Source organism: Megalobrama amblycephala, linkage group LG1, assembly GCF_018812025.1.
Source record: "Megalobrama amblycephala isolate DHTTF-2021 linkage group LG1, ASM1881202v1, whole genome shotgun sequence".
NCBI lineage: Eukaryota > Metazoa > Chordata > Actinopteri > Cypriniformes > Xenocyprididae > Megalobrama > Megalobrama amblycephala.
This window is the reverse complement of record NC_063044.1, coordinates 3,769,595-3,787,564: the sequence shown is the minus strand read 5'-3', so window position 1 is coordinate 3,787,564 and position 17,970 is coordinate 3,769,595. Positions and strand designations below refer to the sequence as shown.

The following is a 17,970-nucleotide window of genomic DNA, read 5'->3' as shown; positions in this document are numbered from 1 at the left end:
GAACAGCAAACTTTGCATGTTCTAATGTTGTTATAGGACCCAGTGTTTCTATTGCAAGGTTAGCACACGTTCTCAGAACGTTTCTGGACATTTTGAGGGAGCTCGAATGAAAACGGACTAAGTTGTGTTCTTTGTAGCACAGTATAATGCAGTAAAAACCTTTGTGTAACGTTCTGGTAATGTTAGTTTATAATAAGAGAAAATAAAAGTAACCTTGTTGCCTGAACCTTTAGTTGGGTCTAACATGGTCTAATTTTGAAGATTATACAAATCATGATATTTATGTATGCTTTGCTTTGGTGTAATTTGTCAATTTTGTAAAAAAAAAAAAAAAAAAAAAAAAAAAAAGACTTTCAATTGAAAGGATAGTTCACTCAAAAATGAAAATTCTGTCATCATTTACACACCTAATAGTAATCACTTACTTTTTTCAAGTCACTAGTAATGTAACGCAAATTTGCAACAAAATATCTGACTTTTTCATACAAGTAACGCAAGTAACTGTTATTTATTGACTGACAGCACTCCTGTCCCCATGTTGAGAGAAATCATGAAGTGCAGAGGCGTTGTGTGAACATGATGGTTATTGTAGTTCTAAACTAGCAGGCATTTACTCATCTCACGTCAAGTCAAGTCAAGTCACCTTTATTTATATAGCGCTTTTTACAATGCAGATTGTGTCAAAGCAGCTTTACATTGATAACTGGTACATAATTTGGCTGCACAGCAGCTCTTAAATAATAGTGTCAATGCAGGCAGATCAGAAGCACTGTTGAATAAATGTCAAGAATACTATTGAATATCAAATGTCAAGTGTCCCCAACTAAGCAAGCCAAAGGCGACAGCGGCAAGGAACCCAAACTCCATCAGGTGGCAAACAGGTGGCAAACAAGTGGCAAATAAGTGTTAAAATGGAGAAAAAAAAAACTTGGGAGAAACCAGGCTTAGTCGGGGGGCCAGTTCTCCTCTGGCGAACAGTGCTTTGTTACAATCAGGTTGCTATCATAAGTCTGATAGGATTGCAACAATCAAAGTATTTATTTCAGTTCCATCCAGTTGAGGATCGTATTCATCACGCCGGTATGGACGGTCTGTTGAGGAACAGTGCACTAAAACAGATTCAGTATTCCTCAAAATGAATCAAAACTAAGAAACGTAAATTCAAAAAATATTATGCAAACATGCCATAATGTTAAATTACAAAAATATACTTTATGTATTTAATCTCACTTTATTAACCAATGTCTTTGCTGCTGACCTTCGATGATCCAATTTAACCATAATAAGCAAACATTTTCTTTCTTTTTTTTTTTTTTTTTTTTAACTTCTCCTGCATCCTATATTTCTGTAATCCAGAATGGCAGCACAGCTGAAATGTTTGTTTGAGCTGCGCCCTCTACTGTACAGGTGTGAATTTGCATTGCAGCCTGAGGCTTAGGCCACGAACATGGCTATTTTCAAAACCGCAGCTTTTTCTATGCGGTTTGGCCGTTCGTCCTCATGGAAATGCAGTATCAATTCACTGAAACAAACCTTTTTGAAAACTCCAGGGCGAAGATTTTCACAAACTCCGGTTGCAGTGTTGTCATGTACCCAGTTTCAACCCGATCTGATGGCTAATTCGTTTGAATTCGTACGACCTCACTTGTATGAATTAGTATGTTTTTTGTTAAATCGTATGTATTTTATGCGTACGAATGACCTACCCCTAACCCCGCCCCTAAACCTACCAGTCACTGGGGTTTAGACAAATCATATGAATTTGTATGATTAAGGTTGTATGAATTCGTATGAATTAGCCACCTCCTAAAATACGTACAAATTGGTCGTGAGATAGCGTTGGTGAAACCGGAGATTTTGGCTTGTGACGTCTGAGTGCATGCTGTTATCTCCTTTGTTTGACGTCAGATTGTGCGCCGCTATCTCCTTTGTTTACACGAGTTGCGTCTGTGCAATGGCGGACGAAGGCTTCCGATTGGCCAAGATATGGTTAGCGTTATATATTGCCACCTGCTGGTTTGGCATGCTCTTGACAACGCTTCATAGCGTCTTTTTACGTTTTCATGTGGACAACATTTTTTTTAAACGGAGAAAAACTCTGTTTATAAAAATACCCGTGTACGTGTGGACCTTATTCATTTCACTTTTGGTGTAAAAGGGCCATTACATTTGCCTAAACTATATAATTTTTTATTTTGTTATTAAAAAACAAACAAGCAAGCCCAGCCCGGTTGAGGAAAAGTAACGCAAAAGTAATGAAACTCATTACTTTTCACAAAAAGTAACTAAGTAATGCAATTAGTTACTTTTTTAGGGAGTTACACAATATTGTAGTTCAGTGCTTTTGAAAGTAACTTTCCCCCACACTGCCTATAAGACTTTTGCTCATCTTTGGAATCAAAAATGAAGATTTTTTACTATTTTCTCATTTTTGTCTATCCAAAATTTGAATGCTTTAAAGATTTACAGAGATGTTGTAAAAGTAATCCATATGAATTGAGAGGTTTAATTCACATCTTCATGCTGGTATGGAGAGTTTCTGTCACGTAGGCACAGATTGCACTGGTTGGCTTTGGCTGTAGTCTTCGTGGTGTGTTCAGGCACAACTTTTGGTACAGATGTTGGCAACAACAAAGTCACCACTAGTTCTTTGATGTTGGTTTGTTATGTCACAACATTTAGACATGAAATCAAATACTAAGTAAGGACTGAACAAGTTCTTTTCTCAGTAATGTCTCTCATTCTTTCTTTCTCTGTCTGTTTGCGTTTATCTTTAGATCAGCTCAACTACTTGTGGTTACTGGTCTAATTATACGGAACTATTGTTTCCCTTTTTGCTCTCATGTGCACACTACTATAACAAAGTACATCCTCCTGCATAGACCATCACTACTCTATTGTGTTTTACTGCTCCAAAATGACTTTCTGGAGTTTTTGAGTGTTTTTAAACGTCTTTCTTCCACAGCCATGTTACTTAACCCTGAAAATCTTAGTTAATCTTATCACATCAATTTACTGACATTGCTCACACAGGGTATGACTACTTTCCAAATGTTTTTGGATATTTTTGTATACTTTTTGGGGATTTTACTTGTTACACTTGTGGTATTCCCAGTCAAAAATGACCAACCTACAAAATAACTGCTTGTAAATCACTCCTTATGCTATATTATCACCAGATATTGGATCCAATCTTTTTGACAACTGGAAAGGTTTTGTGTTTATTTTTTGAAACTGACTGATTGTAGGCCTCATTGTTCTGAGCTTATATTGGTAAAAAATGACCATCCATTGAAAATAAATGGGGGAGATTGAAAATAAGAGAAACATTTAGGCCTGGTTTCACAGACAGTGCTTAGCCTAAACCAGGATTAAGCCTTAGTTCAGTTAGGATATTTACTGTAAGTTACAAGCTCAGATCAATGAGGCCTACAATCAATCAGTTTCAAAAAATAAATACAAAACCTGTCCTAGCTGAAAAAACAAAACAAGTTGAATGGCATATTTGCTGATAATATAGCATTATGAGAGATTTATAAGCTATTTTTTTGTAGGCCAGTCATTTTTGATCAGGAACACCACACATGTGACTTTGTTCCATTTTGTGCAAAATAATAGCATTTCAAAACAAACTTCCTTAAACATTAAAGCACACTAGTGTGCAATGTCTCTCCATATTTTGTTGAATATTAACAAAATTATCCACAAATAATGCTTTTTTCACTCAAAAACTGAGGTGCATAAACTCAGATCAATGGGGCCTACGATCAATCTGTTCCAAAAAAGAAAAACCTGTTGACAAAAATATTGAGTCCAAAATTTGCTGACAATATAACATAACAAGCAATTAACAAGCTATTTTTAAAAGGCCAGTCATTTTTGATCAGGATCATCAAATGTGTGCATCGTTTTCAACACAGTGTAAGGGTTAAACAGTGAAGATGTGTGTGTTGTATGTAGGACGGGAAGCTGTGGCTGAGAGCTGATGCACAGGAGAGAGGAAGGTGTGAATAGGTGGGCCAGTTGCATGGCCATGAAAATGCATATGCTTGCATGTGTAGGCTTTTGTGTCTTTGTTAAATCCCATTTATGCATATTCCACTTCCAACCTACTCAGACCCAAATGGAATTAGTAAGATTCTGAAAGACAAAAAAATCTGCTTTTGATCATTGAGGCTCGTTTTGAAACCAAATTAGATTTAAATGTTGCATTTTGTCCTTGTCACAATTCTCGAACTGAGAGTGGTCTGACATTTTTTTTTTTGACCCCGCTGGAGTGCATCGTCCGCCCACCTGTGGTCTTGAGTGATGGTTATCTCTCGCTCTTACAGCGGGTCTCACTCTTACTGCGTTACAGTGGGTCTTGTCACACCTATCTGGATGTGCATTTGTCATCTATAACGTGGCCAGAGACGGTGCGCACATGGCTCCAGGTAAAATTTCGTATCCTTCAGTGTTTGTGGTGGACAGCCCCACGAGACCCCCTCCGCTGCCTCCCAAACCAGCCTATAGACAGCGACAGAATGGGATCCAGATGCTGCTGGTGGTCCTGGTCGTCGTGGCTCTGTGTGGAATGACCGTGGAAGCTTGTTTCATCTACAGTCTGTACTCAGCCAAAGACCAGCCTGTAAGTACCATCCAGGCCAACTTTCAGAAGCATTACTATCTTGGGGACTTTCATTCAGCATCAACACTATCTGTTCATCTCAGACCTATCTGGGGTTTTATTTCAGCTTCCTGATTTTCTTTCTCATAATGTTATTTAGCTCATTGTGGTTTGTTAGAAACATTTATTTAGCCGAAACAACAAGATTGAAATCATGTAGAACTACAATTAAACAGGATTTGTGTAAATAATATATATGTAACTCTGGACCACAAAACTAGTCATAAGTCGCACGGGTATATTTTTGTAGCAATAGCCAACAATACATTGTATGGGTCTAAATTATTGATTTTTCTTTTATGCCAAAAGTCATTAGGATATTAAGTAAAGATCATGTTGCGTAAAGATATTTTGTAAATTTTCTACCATTAATATATATATAAAAAATATTTTAGTGAGTAAATACGCATTGCTAAGGACTTCATTTGGATAACTTTAAAGGTGATTTTCTCATATAATAGAATAGTTGTATCTCGGCCAAATATTGTCCTATTTTAACAAACCATACATCAATGGAAAGCTTATTTATTCAGCTTTGACAGGGTCACATATATTTAATTTCATATAAATGATGTTCTTTTGAACTTTCTATTCATCAGATAATCATGGGGAAAAAATATATTGCGGCTTCCACAAAAATATAAAGCAGCACGACTGTTTTCAACATTGATAAAAATAAGAAATGTTTCTTGAGCGGCAAATCAGCATATTAGAATGATTTCTGAACGATCATGTGACACTGAAGACTAGAGTAATGATGCTGAAAATTCAGGAATAAATTACATTTTACAATATATTACAATAGAATATTTCACAATATAATCATGTTTTTACTGTATTTTTTATCAAATAAAGTTCATCAAATTATAGTCCACTTAAATGTAAGTAACTTTGGAACTACATGTCAACTAACTCTCATTAGAGTATTAGTAAACTGTTTGGTTAGGGTTCGGGTTATAAATAAAGTGTAGATAGTCCACTAATAAATAAGCAGACAGTTTACTAATACTCAACTGACTGCTACAGTTGACATGTATTTGCAAAGTTACTTACATTTTCAGCCTTATGTACAAGTATATACACTGTATAGTGTTTCGGTCAGGCTCCTCCCTCTACATGAAGTTTGCAGAAATGTAGCTGGACAGACCTACCGTTACTCAAACCACATGTCGTGCTGTGGTTACCTGACCTAACCCCTGGCCCAACTAACACACAGCTATGAGAAATGGGTCTTAACCAAACTGCAACAGCGTTATCTGATCTGGGGTGCGTTTCCCGAAAGCATCGTTGGTGAACCATGGTCGTAAGTCCCATTGAACTCTAATGGCAACGACGGAATTTGCGACCATAGTTCGCTTCGGGAAACGCGCCCCTGAGCGGTATGACACATATAAAGTAAACTAGAGGAACTAAAATGATTGAATGTCAAGTCTTGTAATTCTTTGATAAAAAAATTCAAGTAACCATCCTACTAACATTTTTGGTTTACGCATTAGCAGTGCTTGATAATGTACATCACTGCACTGTAAAAAAGAATTGTTGGTAAATTACATAAAAAAGTAAGTTACCTTAAAATTTTGAGTTCATTGAAATTGAGTTAATACAATGAAGGTGAGTGGTTTAATCAACAGAAACTCAAAATGTTATGTTATCTGAACCACATTAATTATCCAAGTTAATTAAAGAGAAAAAAAAATTGTTGTGATAACAAATCATGAAAATAATTTTTTACAGTGTGGTGTTTAAGCACAATATTTTTTGTACACTACAACCGGGCGAACATAAAGACTGCTCTTTTTAATAATGTCCTAAGTTCTTAAGAAATGTTGGGAAGTCAGTTCAGTCGGTTTGTTTCAATTGTTCAAGAAAATGAAAAAGTCTCAGAAGCATTCAGAATCTGTACAGCATTTTATTTTGTAAAACAATAATGTTTTCATATGCCATATGAGATCATTTAAATAAATGTGTAAAAACTAAATAAATAAGTAAAATGAAAAAGTTGTATATAGTTTAAAATGTGTTCCAGTAAGTCGTGATGAAACGGAAGTAGCGACCGATCTTTTCTTTCGTATGGTCACATACACCCGAGTGAAATGTTAGGGACTTGCTTATGCAATGCTTGTTGATTGGATTTTAAAATGTGGACATTGCTCTCAGAAGTGGCAGATGAAGGCAGATGAACGTTTAAGTAGACTAAATAATTTCACTGGAAGATCCAGTTATGATATTTTAGTAAAAAAAAAAAACTATGGGGTCATTTTTTTTTTACACTAAAATATGATGAATTATTCACAATAAGATCTATCACATAAATTTAGAAAACAGGGTGAAGTTTCATTTCATGCTGACTTTAATGCTAAAATCCTGATTTTGTTTGTGCCAAATAAATGCCCACTGCTTAATAAAAATGTTAAAGGTAGTTAACCCTCTACCGCACGCATTATGATAAATTTATAAAAAAAAATATTTGACTCTTTTTCTTTTCTTAGAATGGCTTAACTTGAAGTTCTGTAAAAAAAAAAAAATGTGGAAAAACATATTATTTTAAGGTACTTTATGATATGTTGCCATATGGCAACAACGCGCAATAGTGGAAATAACTTAAAATAAGTGTAAGTGTATATAGTTAATATTTTTCCTCAGAAATGTTGTTTGTATTGAATAAATTGGTGCTATTATAAGCTTTAGCAGTAAATATAAACAACACCTTATACTTATTTTCCAACATCTTGTGCTTTTATTTATGGAATTTATTATTTTGCTGAATAATGCTTTATATTCTTTGAATTTCATTACGTTTTTCGTGAATATTATTTAAATTGCAAATGTAGACAGTTAAAAACAAATCTAATACTGTTCATCATGTATCATAAAACATTTACATAAAACCAAAAACATTGCAGTTCATGAAAATTCAACATTACGCAATCTTATGAGAGGAAGGTTATGAACATGAACCCCCCATAATCCTTGAAACTTCACCTTTTTTCTGTATGAAACTTCAAAAAGCATTTTTTTTCAGAGGTGAGACACATGCACACATCACATTTGATGCTCTTCACCCTAATAATACACTTACATCCACTTACACCTGCCTTTTTGAGACACCATGGTAGGCCAGTGGTTGGTCTGGGCCAGTATACTGGCTGTGGTGGCCGGTCTCCGATGTTGATTTAATCCATAATATAAATGCCATGGCAGTCCTTGACATACGACTAATCAACATTATATCACTAGCATTAATGTTGGTATTGTTACAGCTTAACAGTCTGCAGCCGGCCTTTGCTAGCTATCTAACCTATTATAATAATGTCATTCCATTATTGACCAGTGTTGCCATATGGCAACACAGACATTTTATAGATTTACCAAAAACTAATTTCATAAAAAAAAATTTGAGTGGTGAATATGTTATCATAACTTACCTGAGATGATGACATAACATTTTTTTTGTGAATGTGACATGGGCGGGTCCTTGTTTGTTACTGACGTTTTAATTTGCTTTCAGCAACTACATACAAGAGACGACAGTCTGTCAGAAATCGCGCCACAGAAAAAAAATTGCATGTCATGTGACTTAACCAAAGCACATCATTGGCTAAACTAAGGTCTTCTCTTACCAAAAAAAAAAACAAAACGAGATTGTTCTCTTAAAGAGACGGTGGCAAGAAAATGAACACAAAGTGTATGTTGCCATATGGCAACACTATGCGGTAGAGGGTTAAATATGAACCATTATATCCTTCTGGCACACATACATCTCACAGATATCTCTGCTGTGTGTGTTTTCATCTGAAATGATGCATTTATTAGAGTACTTGCTCTGCAGTATCCCTGATAGCACACATACATCTCTGAGACGTCTATTTGATGTGTGTGTTTGCTCATTTGCAATACGTCTATAGGAGGTTTCCTGTCGGATGTCAAATAGACGTTTAGAAAACTGACAACTATCAGATGTTTTTAAACAGCAGATGTTTTCCAGATGAAGTGATCTTTAACAGACGTCTTGCAGATGTAAGTGTGGGATGTCAGATGTTATATAGGCATTTAGAAGATGTCTTGAAGATGTTTATGAGTTAGAATGTATGTAACACTGCTTTTTAAAAGATGTTTATCAGATGTTTGTACACAACAGATGTTTTCCAGATCTTGGAGACTGTAATCTGGTTTAAAAAAATGTATAGAGGAGATGCTTATGAACTGATGTTATTTTACATTACATAAACTGCTATTTAGACACAATAGATGCAGCATCAGCCCATTATATGTTATTGTACTTTTTTTCTGAGGTGTTTTCACAAAAGGCATTTGAAAAATCATAGACTAAAGATGAATTTATAAATGTATGGTTCTCCTTTCAGACCCCTCCAAATGAACCACAGACTGCCATGAGAAAACAAGGTAAAGATCACTTAACTAGTCTGTATTGCCAAGTTTACTGTGATCTGTTACTGTAAACAACATTGTTTTGCATTTTTAATTGTAAGTAAACATGGAATATGAAGAATATCAGATTGCACTTAAATCTATGGTAATTGTTTTATTTTTTTAGATGGCACACCCAGCAAATCCAGAGGGCTTGGAGAAATGAAGCCATCAAAACCAATGGCACAACTGACAAGTAAGTTCACCATAAGTTTACTTCACGATCCACTGCAATTCACCAAACAAACAAAACTTTAAATAAGAATTTAAGAAATAATAAGACATTTATACATGGGATCACAGAAATTCAGTCAGTCACACATTTGAGTGCTAATGTACATGACTCTCATGCTGTCCTCTCCTCTATAGCTAGTAAGAAACCAGTTAATGGAGTCATGCAGTGGAGTCATGAATCCATCCTTCACCATGTCAAATTCAATGAGGAAAAACTCATCATAGAGAGAGAGGGATATTATTCCGTCTACTCTAAGGTCAACTTCCATGACAACAGAATCACATGCACCCACTCTGTCCTCCGGGTTACACCTCGGTATACAGGGGATGCGATTCTGCTTCTGCAGTCCTCCAGGTATCGTCCTAAACCCCCGAGGCCAGACATCACAGACAACAGCTACCTCAGCGGCATATTTCATCTCTACAAAGATGATGCTCTCTTTGTCATGGTGAAAAATTGTACACTTGTGTTGTCCAATGCGGCTGAGAACTACTTTGGTGTGTTCATGGTTTAGATTAAATCTGGAGTCATACTGTTACCAGACAATCTCAGAAAAAAGGTACAAAAGCTGTCACTGGGGCAGTTCCCTTTCAAAAGGTACTAATAGGTACATTATGTATACTTGTGTACCACTAGATTTTGATGGAAAATATATATATTTTTTAGTGCTGTCAAATCGATTAATCGCGATTAATCACATCTAACATAACATAAAAGTTTGTGTTTACATAATATATGTATATATATATATATATATATATATATATATATATATATTATGTAAACACAAACGTGTTAGATGCGATTATTCACTATTAATCGATTTGACAGCACTAAATATATATATATATATATATATTGAATATATGAATTATGAAATGAATAGTACATGTGAGGGGTCATATCAGAAGGAATGAAACTTTTCTTAATCTTTTGAGATTAAAAAGTTAAATGTAGAATATATGCTATTATTTCTATAAGTATTTTTTTAGTAAATTTTTAAATAAATAAAAAGGACTAACAATAAGAGTAAAATGTAATAAAAAAGTTAAATAAGTCTCAAAGCCTGTAATGTTTCTGTCAGTGTGTAGCACCTGCCGCTCTGCAGATCTCTTTGAAGACTCTCAACATTGGAAAAGAGCAGCAGAAATATATTTTTTAAAACATCTTTGATTATTTCAGTTTGATCTTTATAGTTTGTGTGGCACATTTAGCATAAATTGCTTTGAATGTAATGCAGGCTTTGGTTAATAATAACTAAGAAATATCATCAGATCATGACTCCTCAGCAATAGGTATCTGCAGAAATTCAGAACAGCTGTAATAATAATTGTTTAGGAAGATGAACATGATTTTTTTTATTATTATTATTGCACCTTTAATTTGCTAAAGATGTAAAATAATTCTACTGCAATATATCCCAGCTCCTTTTGCACGTTGCTTTGCACATCTTAAATACTTTTTTTTTTTTTTTTTTTACTTTTTAAAATTCTAATTTTCAAATAAATATTTAATTAAATTGTATGTAACTATTTGAAGATATTTCTTGCATATAGTAGGGTCCAAAAGTCTAAGACTATATTGAAAATGTGATTTTTTTTTTCTTTTTTTTCACTTTCAAGTCGAAATGAAATGGAAGATTTTTATCTTTATTATCGAAAAAGATGAAAATAGGGCAGGGGTTTTGGCGTTTTGGCTATCCATTTACACAAAAGCAGAGTTTTGGCATCCTGAAAACGCGAACTTTTGAAAACGTATTTCAAAGTGCAAGTTTTTGAAAACAGTACCGTTATCGTCTCCGTGTAAACTACAAAAACGCGAATTTGTAAAACGGTGACATCAAGCCCATGTGTAATGCATGCTCAGTCATAGTGTTTCTTTACAGAGTGAGATCGCCAACTACTGGCCTGGAATGCATTGTACAATACAATGTATTTAATCGTTTTCACGGATCCGTGTGAACGAGGATTGTTTGGACAATGGTGTTGTAGTTTTTAGTACATCGCTGTTGTGTAAACGTACCCTAAGTGGTCTAAATGATTGGAGAAGTTCTGCATATCACAGGAAAATGTAACTATTTTACGTGGTGGCGATTTTGTATAAATTCGTACAATTTTCAGAAAAAAAAACATGAAGGTCCTCCCTTAAAGGGATAGTTCACCCAAAAATGAAAATTATAACATGATTTACTCACTCTGTCTTCTTTCAGATGAACACAATCATAGATATATTTAAAAAATATCCTTAGTCCTCCAATGTTTATAATGTTGTGAATGGGTGGCCAAATTGTGAAGGCAAGAAAAATGCATCCATCCATGAAAAAATGAATCCGTACGAATCCAGGGGGTTAATAAAGGCCTTCTGAAGTGAATCGATCCGTTTTTGTAAGACAAATATCCTTATTTAAAACGTTCTAAAGTAAAATAACAAGCTTCCGGCGCGACAGCCATAAAGCTCTAACTTCCGTTTAACTTTCCTAAGTCTACCTCTAAACCCAACCACAAGCAGATTGTACGAAAACGTATGAAACGAATCATACGAACTCATATGCCACCAAATCGCCTAAACGTAAACCTGAAGATCGAGTTACAACACTTTGATTAAACAAGGTCAAAAAAACAAAATAGACAAAATGTAACATACATGAATTGTTCACAGTAACATTTACAACATGCATTGATAGGGTGAATTTCCATTTCATGCCAACTTTAAAGTGTGTAATTTTGTAATAATCATAGTAAACACTTGCTCTGTTTGTTTGAGCATCCTGATACAGCAACATTGACTCCCACAGAAATATTCCATTGCATTTAATTTCCCTAATCATTTCAAACTTTTGGACCCCTTTATATCTCATATTAGGCATAAGAGGCACATGTATAATTTATTTTAAAGATCATTTGCTCTGTGCATCAGCAGCACAAAACTTTGTCAAAATGAATGTTTATTTTGAATGCATTTTTTTACTCGAAATAAAGTTGTGACAAACCTCAGTCCGTTCTAAGTCATCATTACATGCTGTTATTTAACAAACATGGCTTGATTAGTCATTTGAGTGAGGATCGGCAATGCCGTGGTTTGACCTTTTCTGCTCATTTACAGTAGTGACACTTTCTTTTGTGAATCTTGCTTTAACTGCAAGTTTAATTTTAAACTCATTCGTGCAGTTTTTCTGACTCATCTTGTCTTCCAACCTCCTTGGTGTGGAGAGATGTGAGTCATTTGTCTGTTGAGATGCTACCTGTTCATCACACGTGTCAGATGACATCAGCCCGCCACCGCAACAAACATTTCAAGGACTTCAGTTTGGAGAAACGCTCGGTTCGTTGTCCATTGCACACGCTGGTGTGCTTATCGTTTGAATCAAGTCCCTCTTTATTTTATCTTATTCTAAGAAGTTTTTCTTTGTGAACGCCCACGCTGTTGTGTATTCTTAGCAGAGCTAGTAAACTGCAGAGGAAATGGGGGGTGGGGGACGCTATCCGCAAACACAGGTATGAGAACGGCTGTTTCGCTGACTCAGATCTGTCTGTCTAAAGACTGAAGCTTCTCTAAAGAGCTCGGTGGAAGATTCCAACCAACACAGCAGCAGCAGCACATTTAGACAAAATGAATTGGTAGGCCCAAACTTTCATGACATTATCACTTTCAGAAAAGAGAAATGAGTGGTTTTATGTAGTCAATACATGCGTTGGATAGTTGATGCTTTGATGTCCTGATTTTGTACTGATTTTGAATGGGAAGGTCTTTGTGTGTGTGTGTGTGTGTGTGTGTGTGTGTTCACATTAGCATATTTAGTCTTTCTCCTGTTTTGGTGGGGTGAAACCGAAAGTTATTTGGTTGGATTTTCCTGCCCTTTTAATTTCCACTATATAGTATCAGTAAAGCGTGTGAAAAGATTCTGCTTCTCATAGACCGAAGATTAAGATCAGAAGTGTTACTGATTTCAGGGCTAGTATGAAAATGCTTTTTGCTTATAAAAAACATTGATTACTCATGTTGAAATAAAATTTAAATTCCATATCAAGTTACAAATCTTTGTTTTACCGAACAACAACTGAATCTCTTAAGGGAATTCATCTCTGTCATTATTTGCTCCTACATCCCCATCATAAAATAAATAAATGTCATCAGTTCTTGTGTGAATTTTACATGCCAGTTTCAGAAGATTGAGATTTGAGAGCTGCAGCGGATGGGAAGATCCGAATCATTGACTACCACAGTAGGAAAAAAAAAAATTACGGGGGGCGAGATCTGCTTGGTTACAAACATTCTTCCAAATATTGTCCTTTGTGTACAGCAGAACAAATAAATTCATACAGGTTTGGAAATTGAGGGTGAGCAGATGATGACAGAATTTTCATTTTTGTGTGAACTATCCCTTTCAGTCTATTGACCGCACAAAGCTATCATAAGTTTTTAGAAGATCACCACAATACAACTGAAAGAGAAAATGAGAACGAGAAAAAAAAAAAGAAAGTTGGACGAGACTTGATTTTGCTCTTCTGGAATTGATAAGCTTGTTGTGGTTGAGCTCATGTTAGTGACAGGTTGTCCCGCCCTCACGCCAGTAAACACATCATCAGAGAAGAGAAGAGATGTCGCTTCAAGAGGGAGGGGAAGTTATTTTGATAAATAGCACAATTTGGATGAGAAAAAATAAATAGGTGGATTGGGCCTTTCGAAAAACAGAAACGTTTGAATCTTACCTGCCTTTAAAGAGTTTTTTTGGTGTGTCTGGTTTTAAACTGGTTTAATACTGACCATTCTCAGTTTTTTTTTCTTTCTGTGGGTGGATACAGGTCTGACATTAGCTCTGTACTCACTGGTGTTCCTCAGGGCTCAGTTTTAGGCCCTTTACTTTTCAATATTAATTTATCACCACTTGTTGCATCTGTTGCGATCGCTCGACTTCCACTATCACTTTTGTGCTGACGATACCCAGATCAGTGTCCTCCACAATTATTGGCACCCTTAGTAAATATGAGCAAAGGCGGCTGTGAAAATAAATCTGCATTGTTTATCCTTTTGATCTTTCATTCAAAAATTTCACAAAATTCTAACCTTTCATCGAAGTAAAACAATTGAAAGTGGGGGGAAACTCACATTATGAAATAAATGTTTTTCTCCAATACATGTTGGCCACAATTATTGGCACCCCTAGAAATTCTTACGAGAAAATATCTCTGAAGTATATTCCCATTCATATTTACATTTTTTTAGCACACCAGGGTGATCATGAACATGAAGTTGTCCAGCCATGACTTTCTTTTCCACAGGAGTATAAACATGAGGGAAGACAAAGGCCAAATTCCCTTAATCATTCATCACAATGAGAAAAATCAAAGAATATACTTCTGATGTGCAGCAAAAGATTGTTGAGCTTCACAAAATAGAAAGTGTCTGTAAGAAAAAAAGCTAAAGCATTTAAAATTTTCACCATCAGGGCAATAATTAAGAAGTTCCAATCAACTAAAGATGTTACAAATGTGCCTGGAAGAGGACGTGTGTCTAAATCGTCCTAATGTGCGGTGAGGAGGAAAGTTTGAGTGGCCAAAGACTCTCCAAGGATCACAGCTGGAGAATTGCAGAGATTAGTTGAGTCTTGAGTCTCAGAAAGCCTTAAAAAATGATCAAACAGCACCTACATCCCCATAAGTTGTTTGGGAGGGTTTCAAGAAAAATCCTCTGCTCTCATTCAGAAACAATCTCCAGCATATTCGGTTGTCAGACACGACTGGAACTTCAAAGAGGACTGACTTCTGTGGTCAGATGAAACAAAAAAAAAAGAGCTTTTTGGCAGCAAACCCACCAGATGGGTTTGGTGCACGCATGGATAAAAAGTACCCCATGCCCACATACAGATCTTTAATGTTGTGGGCCTATTTTTCTGCTGGAGGTCCTGGGCATCATGGACTCTATCAAATACTAACAGATAAAAAATCAAAACCTGACCACTTCTGCTAGAAATCCAATAATGGGCCATGGTTGGATCTTCCATTAGGACAATGATCCAAAACAAACATCAAAACCAACACAAAAATGTGTCACTGAGCACAAAATGAAGCTTCTGCCATGACCATGCCAGTTCCCTGACCTGAACCCTAAAGAAAATGAGTGGAGTGAACTGAAGAGAAGAAGCACCAACATGGAGCTGGGAATCTGAAGGATCTGGAGAGATTCTGTATGGAGGAATGGTCTCTGATCTCTCCTCAGGTGTTCCCCGAACTCATCAGGCATTATAGGTGAAGACTCAGAGCTGTTATCTTGGGAAAGGGACGTTGCAATAATTGGGTGCCAATAATTGTGGCCAACGTGAACTAGAGAAAAACATTTATTTCATAATGTGAGTTTCCCTCCATTTTCAATTGTTTTAATTAAATGATAGGTTAGAATTTTGTGAATTTTTTGAATGAAAGATCAGAAGGATAAACAATGCAGATTTATTTTCATAGCCACCCTTGCTCATATTTACTAATTTGTGGAGGACACTGTGTATAAACTCAAAATCTGGTGAAAACCTTGATGTTTCTGACTGTATTTCTAAGATAAAAACATGGATGAATAATAATTTTCCCTGCCTGAACAGAGGTAAAACCGAACTTATAGGTTACAGTCATCAAATTTTCAAAGCTGGTTCACTGACTCTGTCTGAGGAAGACTCAAAGTAAATGAGGAACCTTGGAGTTATTTTTGATGCCAGTCTTAAATTTCATTCTTTTGTACAGAGGACTGTCAAAGCATCATTCTTCACATCAGAAATATATTCTAAATTTCTCTGTAGCTGAAAAATGTATAAACTCATTCAATGTCTCTTGGATAGATTACTGTAACGCTCTTTTCTATATTCACACCTAAGCTCCAGTATGTACAACATGTAGGACATGCAATCATATTACTCCTGTTTTCCTTATTACTCCAAGTCCTTACACTGGTTCCCAGTCAGGTTCTGTATCGATTTTAAAATGATTATGCTGACATACAGAGCATTAAAAGGCTTGGCTCCTCATTATTTATCTGCATTGTCATTTCCTTATACTCCAAATCGCAGACTGCGCTCCTCAATTTGTTGACTGTTCCAGAAACTTGCTTAAGATCTATGGATGACAGGGATTTTTCTGTCTATGCTCCTGCCCTTTGGAACTCTCTTCCTCTTGAACTTAGGGAAGCTCATACCTATGACACATTTAAAGCTCAACTTAAAGGATTAGTCCACTTTCAAATAAACTTTTCCTGATAATTTACTCACCCCACATGTCATCCAAGATGTTCATTTCTTTCTTTCTTCAGTCGAAAAGAAATTAAGGTTTTTGATGAAAACATTCCAGGATTATTCTCCTTATAGTGGACTTCAATGGCCTCCAATTGGTTGAAGGTCAAAATTACAGTTTCAGTGCAGCTTCAAAGGGCTTTAAACGATACCAGACGAGGAATAAAGGTCTTATCTAGTGAAATGATCAGTCAAAAAATGTAAATGTAAATGCTTTATATAAACAAATGATTGCCTTCCAAGTGCTTCGGCCAAAACCGCATTTCCATATTCTTCAAAAAGCTTACGCTGTATGTCCTATGCCTTCCCTATTCTACTTATGGAAAAAATTACGTAAATTTCGCTAGATAAGACCCTTATTCCTCGTCTTGTATCGTTTAAAGCCCTTTGAAGCTGCACTGAAACTGCAATTTGGACCTTCAACCATTTGGAGGCCATTGAAGTCCACTATAAGGAGAATAATCCTGGAATGTTTTCATCAAAAACCTTCATTTCTTTTCGACTGAAGAAAGGACATGGACATCTTGGATGACATAAGGGTGAGTAAATTATCAGGAGAATTTTATTTGAAAGTGAACTAATCCTTTAATACATATATATATATTTTTTTTTAAACTAGCATTTGCTTGTTGATGTTTACTTTATGTATTTATTTTTTTAATTTATTGTGCACTGTTTATTTTTTATCAACACCTTGAGAAGCTTTTAAAGGCGCTCTATAAAATAAAGTTTATTATTATTATTTATGAAGGACTGCACAGCGCATTCCTCTGACAGAAATTCAACAGCTCACAGTGTTATTCAGTAAGTAAAACAGCGCCACCTGCTGCTAAGGTTTGGGAGCTGCCCGCCTATTGTCTGTGATCTGACAGACATGCATTGCTGTGTTATTGTTTGACAGAGAAGTGAATGAGACAGTTCCAATAAAGGAAAATGAAATGTGTGAAATGAATACTAAGAGATATTTTCCTCTGTACACCACCGGCAAGGCAAGAACATCAAATTAGCATATTTCAATTTCATTTTCAGCGACATGGGGTGTGAAATAGAAGTTAGGAAAGAGATCTCATGAAAACAAAGATCGTGAGAAGGGCCAGGTGACTTCACTGAAAATGTGAGATTCCCCTCAGCAACAAAAGCGCACGCAGCGGAAATGCTTCTGCACTATCTCCCTTATTCTGTGGAGGTGGATAACGGCTGAATTTGACAAGAGTGGGCTGTAAAATTAGCATCATGGACCTATTAGTGGCTAATATTTAGCGTGATTGCCCTTTTCCGATTCAGCGGGAACGGCCTCATGAAAATATGAAAAAAGAGGAACGCCCACTCAGGAAAGACGGGATGTGAGCCACTGCTCTTTTTCCCCCATCT

General features: G+C 35.9%; 1 protein-coding gene across 1 annotated transcript; it reads left to right on the top strand.

The window, feature by feature from the left end:
* Window positions 1-3,981: 3,981 nt before the first annotated feature.
* On the top strand, window positions 3,982-10,082 carry tnfsf14 (TNF superfamily member 14). Its single transcript, XM_048167886.1, has 4 exons — window positions 3,982-4,627; window positions 9,031-9,070; window positions 9,222-9,290; window positions 9,464-10,082. The coding sequence occupies exons 1-4, from the start codon at window positions 4,424-4,426 to the stop codon at window positions 9,841-9,843; spliced, it is 693 nt and encodes a 230-aa protein (XP_048023843.1). The 5' UTR covers window positions 3,982-4,423; the 3' UTR covers window positions 9,844-10,082.
* Window positions 10,083-17,970: the final 7,888 nt, after the last annotated feature.

Coding starts and splice junctions, on each gene's coding strand:
- tnfsf14 (XM_048167886.1), top strand. CDS start 4,424: ATGGCTCCAGGTAAAATTTCGTATCCTTCAGTGTTTGTGGTGGACAGC. Junction 4,628..9,030: donor ACTCAGCCAAAGACCAGCCT/GTAAGTACCATC, acceptor TTCTCCTTTCAG/ACCCCTCCAAATGAACCACA. Junction 9,291..9,463: donor ACCAATGGCACAACTGACAA/GTAAGTTCACCA, acceptor TCTCCTCTATAG/CTAGTAAGAAACCAGTTAAT.